This window comes from Alligator sinensis, unplaced genomic scaffold (assembly GCF_000455745.1).
Source record: "Alligator sinensis unplaced genomic scaffold, ASM45574v1 scaffold449_1, whole genome shotgun sequence".
Classification (NCBI taxonomy): Eukaryota; Metazoa; Chordata; order Crocodylia; family Alligatoridae; genus Alligator; species Alligator sinensis.
Window position 1 is genome coordinate 319,509 of NW_005842838.1, and position 5,922 is coordinate 325,430.

General features: G+C 52.5%; 1 protein-coding gene and 1 long non-coding RNA gene across 4 annotated transcripts in view; one reads left to right on the top strand and one right to left on the bottom strand.

Annotated features, from left to right (window-relative positions):
• The window catches only part of LOC112547970, a 41,408-nt gene extending 36,849 nt beyond the window's left edge, over window positions 1–4,559 (bottom strand). The window contains exon 1 of one of the 2 annotated variants that reach the window (XR_003091766.1): window positions 4,089–4,559. This is a non-coding gene — a long non-coding RNA (uncharacterized LOC112547970). Of the gene's footprint in view, window positions 1–3,769 lie in introns of both variants that reach the window. The other variant, XR_003091765.1, reaches the window with a different exon arrangement.
• A 392-nt stretch (window positions 4,560–4,951) lies between these two features.
• The window catches only part of XPO6 (exportin 6), a 97,937-nt gene continuing 96,966 nt past the window's right edge, over window positions 4,952–5,922 (top strand). For both annotated transcript variants that reach the window (XM_006035448.2, XM_014525587.2), the window contains exon 1: window positions 4,952–5,553. In XM_006035448.2, coding sequence (XP_006035510.1) covers window positions 5,551–5,553 — 3 coding nt within the window. In that variant the 5' untranslated portion in view covers window positions 4,952–5,550. The remainder of the gene's footprint in view (window positions 5,554–5,922) is intronic.

A 5,922-nucleotide genomic window follows, 5' to 3' on the forward strand; every position in this document is an offset into this window, starting at 1 on the left:
GGCTCTCTTTCCTGCCTATGCAGGGGGGTCGGACTCGATGATCTATTGAGGTCCCTTCCGACCCTAACATCTATGAATCTATAAGAAAGCTAATTGAGGCTTATCTCAAGGCTACAACCTCCAAGATGTAGTAAAAGTTATATGAATAACTGATTGTCACAACCCAAAGGGTGTGATTTTTGTTTTTGTGTGCTTCGGCACTGCTAAATTGTTCCCGCTAAATTACAGCTTCTTTGCACGGTGGAGTTTTCTGCTGCAAAAGAGAAGCCCGGTGCAAGGGAGAATTTCCCGCCAATTTGAAGCTTTCTTTGCAGGGTGCATTTCTTTGTTGCAGCACAGAAATGCTCGTTGCAAAGAGTTCCTGCCATTTGTATGCTAATTTGAGCCCCATTATTGGCCAGTTCTAAATTATTCACACGTAGCGGCTAGTGATTGGCTTGCTAGCCGTATAAAAGGCTTGAGTGATTTCCGCCCAAGTTGGAGGACTCCACGAACACCGGGAGGAGGAGACTTCACGCTGTGCAAAGATCTCTAAGCGCTGCGGATCCTTACGGACCCAGTGCATTTCAAGCAGGCAACAGAGGTCTGATCAACCTCTAGCCTCTCCCCGTCGCCGATCGCAGCCTAGACGTATCCCTTCCTGCGCGCACAAGAGCCGGACCCATGGAGCCTAGCAAACTTCGTGTGAGTCCTTGCCAGACGACCGACCTCAGAGCTCTTCTACCCGGGTTCGAGTCCTGCAGGTTTATCTTCCCGTCGCCGAAAACCCATTGCGACGTACCCTCATGTTTTGCATCCTCCCATTGCCGAAAACCCCTTGTGACGTACCCTTGTGCCCTGCAGGTTCGAGTTTTGTTTTGTTTTTGTTTTTGTTTTGTTTCCTGTCTGTAACTGCAACTTAAGCAAGTTTTCCAGCCTACACCACCGCCATCTCGGTGTAAGTAAACAATCTTTTAAACTACCGCTAAGCATTTGTGCCTAATTCCAGCTCGACAGCCTTCCCTCTCCGACCCGGCGTGCCCGGGCTGCTGACCACAGCCCGCGTGCAGCACGGAAAAGGGCTCGGGTCACTCCCGGCCCGCACACTGATATGCTTAAGGAAACAGTGGGCCGGTAAACTACAATTTTTACAAGATCACCATCATAAGTGTCATAACAGATAGTCTCACAACTCAGCTGTATTCCCTCACATTTTGTATTTGTTCCCCTTCTATGTTATCTAACTAATGTTAGATAGAATTAATTAGCAAAAGCTATCCTATAAATGCCTAGATTGCTTAGAATATTCTGTGCAATTTACTCATGTGTTTGTTCTTATTGGAATGTTGTGGCTAATATTCATTTGGTACCAGTGTTCATGATGGTATTTACAGAGCAAACAATGTATGGACGGAACCTGAAGGAATCAACTTTCTTCAGTGAGTCACCCGGCTCTCAAATACACATACTGAGGTGTCAGGCAGAACCTGTAAGTCACTAAAGGTTTTTTCTGGCCACCCTTGCTCTTTGCATTGAAATGAATGTAATCCCACATACATAAAAGTGATATGCCAATGAAAAACAGAGGCCTGAGGAAGAGTTCTTTGATACCTGAAAGCTTGCATATGTCTATTCCAGTAACTGACTTTGTCTAATAAAAGATATCATCCACAAGAATTCTCTCCTCAGGCCAATGCAAAATAGTCATAGGGAATTTGTAGACAACATATTAAAGCAGGTTAAATGCCCTTTTCCACTGCTTCAATGGTGTTGCTGTTTCCACAAGCTTGCAAATTCAGCAGCGTATTGCGTACTAATTCCAGCCACTGTAGCAAATCTGGTGGCATAATGCACCTTTAAATGACTTTGGGGCGCAGCAAACTAAAACAACTCTGAGGAGTTTTAGTTTGCTACCTTGCAGCTGTGGAGAGAATCACTAGGCTCTGTGCAACTGGGGAGCTGTGCAGATAGCTCCAGGAGCAGCCCAGGAAGCCAGGCTGCACTGAAGGGGGAAGGAAAAAAAAAAAAAAAAGCAGGGAGCCTGACTTATTTTTATTTTTTTTCCTCCCCCCCCCTTCTTTTCTTCCTTGGAGTCTGCCTACCTGAGCCACGTGGGGGCCTGATGTTTCCCTCCACAGATGTGGTGCACCCCCCAGGACCGCCCAAGCTGGGTGCCTGCGGGCCGATACTGCCTGGGGGGAGCTGCCATGGCCATGGAGGGAAGCACCAGCCCCCACCCCCACAGCAGCTCAGGGACTGATCAGCCCACTGGCAGCTCGCTCTCCCCTCATCGGTGCCAGAGAGGCAAGTAAGGATCACACTCTGACATGGGTGTACACACAGGGGGGTTTACTTCACCCATTCTCAGACCTGTACTCTTCAATGTCTTTATAAACAATCTGGACTCTGGTGTCAGAAGTGGACTGGCCAAGTTTGCTGATGACACCAAACTTTGGGGAGCAGTATCCACACTTGAGGATAGGCTGGGGATCCAGGCCAATCTTAACAGGCTTGCAAGGTGGGTGGATGAAAATCTGATGGCATTCAATACAGAAAAATGCAAGGTGCTCCACCTTGGGGAAAAGAAACCCCACATCACACAGGCTCAGCAATGCTACACTCGCTAGCATCACAACCAAAAGAGACTTGGGGGTTATGACTGACCACAAGATGAACATGAGCCACCACTGTGATACTGCAGCCAGCAAAGCAAACACAACTCTGGCTTGTATCCATAGATGCTTCTCAAGCAAGAGTCAGGATGTTATCTTCCCACTGTTTTCAGCCTTGGTGAGGCCACAGCTGGAGTACTGCATGCAATTCTGGGCTCCACAATTCAGGAAGGACATGAAAGAGTCCAGAAGAGAGCCATGTGCATGAGCAGAGGGCAAGAGAGCAGGTGTTACGAAGAGAGACTGCAAGCTATGGGATTCTTCAGCCTGGAGAAGCGCAGGCTCAGGGGTGACTTGGTGGCAGCCTATAAGTACATAAAGGGTGTGCATCAGGATCTGGGGGAACACCTGTTCACCAGAGCACCCCAAGGGATGACAAGGTCCAATGGTCACAAATGCCTGCAAGACCATTTTAGGCTGGACATGAGGAAAAACTTCTTTACTGTTCAAACCCCCAGACTCCCCCCAGAGGTGGTGCAAGCACCTACTCTGGACACTTTCAAGAAACATTTGGATGCTTATCTTGCTGGGAACCTTTGACCCTAGCTGACTTTCTTCTCCTTGGGCAGGGGGCTGGACCCAATGATCTTACGAGGTCCCTTCCAGCCCTAATGTCTATGAAATCTATGAAATCATCTTTTGGCGCTTGATGACTTTTCCTGCCTTCAGCACACACAATTCTATCCAACTAGGCTGGATTGGATTTTGGTTTGTGAAACTAGAATGAAGCCCCTTGATCTAGCTGATGCCAAAACAACTGGGTTTCCATGGCTTCGAAGGGTAGCATGCAATCGGAAGTTGAGCTGTGAAGGAAACGGATTTGTTTCGGGAAGAAGCATTTTCTGTAGCCCGAAATACACACCCTGCACTGCGTGTAAGCAAACAACTTGTTAGAATAACAAACTGTGGTAATAAGATTATCCTTCTAATGGTTGCCACGGTAACCCATTTTCTCAAAATGCAGCTGTAATATCTTGATTTAATCATCATTGAAATAAACAGCAGCTTGAAGCAATTCAATCCCCTTACATTCTCTTGCTAACATGGCTTGCAGCTCAGTTCAGCCTCATATTTAACACATCTTAATAGGGGACCATATTCTGCCACGCAATACTTACATTTATCCTTTTGAAAGCACTGCTGAAGAACTTTTGCAAGCAGCTAGTCCAGGCCTGGCCAGCCCATGACATTCCTGCCACAAGTGGCACAGGCAGCTTGTGTGCACGTGGCATGCAGCAGACCATGGAGGGGACAGGCAGCACACTGCCACATAGGGGAGGGAGCAGGAAGCAGAGCAGCAGATGGAGTAGGGAACACAAGGCAGAAAGCAGACCCAGCAGGGAAGGGGATCCCTGTGGCATTCAGAGAAGATGCAGGCCTAATTTTGGCACTCAAAAAGGTTGGCCGCCATTGAGCCAGGCAACAAGTTGTGGTTACCTCCAGTGACCAGGCCACAACTGCGGTGAACCTCTGCGGTCCCGCATTTGAGCAGGTGAAGTAACCTGGAGTCTGCTCTTCCCAGCACCATTTCAAGGTATCAAGGCCCAGATCCAAAAAGGCAGGTGTGGAAACCCATTGGTCTCCGGGAACGTTTGAAAGCTGGGCCTGTGGCAGGGCGGTGAATCACGCTCAGTGCAGCATGCTGGTTCTGGGTGTCAGGGCGACAAGACAGAACCACGTTTCCCGGCCCAGGCGGGTTTCCCCACGCACTGGGTTAAGCCGCGAACCCGCCGCGAGGGGCAGGGCTCAGATTCCGTCCAGGGCTTTAACCGGGGGTCGCACACGGGCCGCTACAGAACAGAAGCGCCCAGCGATTCCCTCCGCCACGCCCCGAGTCCGATTCTCCGGCGGGCCCGAGCCCCTGGGGCCCCGCCCCCCGCGTGGCGCGGCGCGGCAACTCGCAGCTCCGCAGCCCGCAGGGACAGAGGGGCGGGGCCAGGCTAGGCAAACTCCACCCCCCACGCACTCCACGCCTGCGCACTCCAGAGCAGCGCACTCCTTTCTCCTCCCTTTTTCCCATGCTCGCGGCCGGGGCCAGACGCGTCGTTTGCATAAGCGTTGCGTCACGTGGCAGGTGGCCGCCTCTCTGCTTCCCGGATTGGTCCGGCTGCTCGGGGCCCCGGCACCGCCTCGCCGTGGGCGGGGCCGGCAGAGGTCGCTTCCGGCGGGAGGGGCGGTTGGAGAGGCGGGGCGGAGCTGCTCCTCTCCCCTCCCCCTTCGCGCGGAGCCCGAGAGGAAGCGGCGGGGAAGGATGCGTCTGTGGGGCCGGCGGTGACGGCGGGCGGGGCGAGGCGAGGCGAGGGCAGCCCAGGGCAGGGCAGGGCGCTGGGCGGGGAGCGCGGGCCGCCAGCGAGGGGCGCGGAGCCCCGCCGCGGGGCGTAGGCCTCGCCCCAGGTGTAGGCAGTGCCCATTCGGGCCTCCCCTCCCTTCCTCGCACCGCACTGCAGCCCCAGTCCCAGGGGTGCACAGGAGCCCCCCACCCTGCCGCCCCCACACACAATAGAGGGGCTCGGACATCGGGCTCCCCCACGACTCGGGCTCCCGACGCTTCCCCACCCCTGTCCGCTGGAGAGGGGGGCGTCTCTGGCCTGCTCTCCTGCCCCCCCACCTCCTCAACCATTCCTCCCAGGGTCCGGGCACCATCTCTGGCCTTTCCCTCTTGCAACCTTTGCAGCTGGTGCATTGTTAAGACTCTTGTCAAAGCTGAGGCAGAGCTGATGGGGTCCTGAGGCTGGGCCTGGGAGGGGGCAGGACAGTCGTTCATAGAGGGGATTTGCGTCAGGTTATTTCTAGCTGGATGGGTGGGGAAGTTCTAGTGAAGCTGCCTCGGCCCATGTTATGCGCTGGGTGAGACGCCAGACCCAGGAAGGAAATCAACAGAGACCCCTCCTAAGCCACCATGGTAAGCGAAAGGCACCAGGGGAGGGTGTGACTGTGTTGCTCACCCTGTGTGTTGTGGGTGGGTTTGGTGGTGCTGCACAGTTTGCTGCATGTGGTAGTGGATATGGGCTGTGGGGAGGATGGTATGTGTCTTTCTGTGGGGATGTACGTTTGTCTGGGATATAACTGATGATTTGCTAGTAGGTTGCTCGTCTTGCTAAAGGTGAGTATTAATATAACACACTTTCATTAAGGATGTTCTAGAGATACAAAGTTGTGTGCTCAAAAAAAATGCTTTTGATAATGTAGGGGTTTGTAATGGACATCTAATGCAACCAAAGTGGTAACCTGTAACAAAGAGTGTTAAAAACAGTGACTCCTTTAGTCAGGA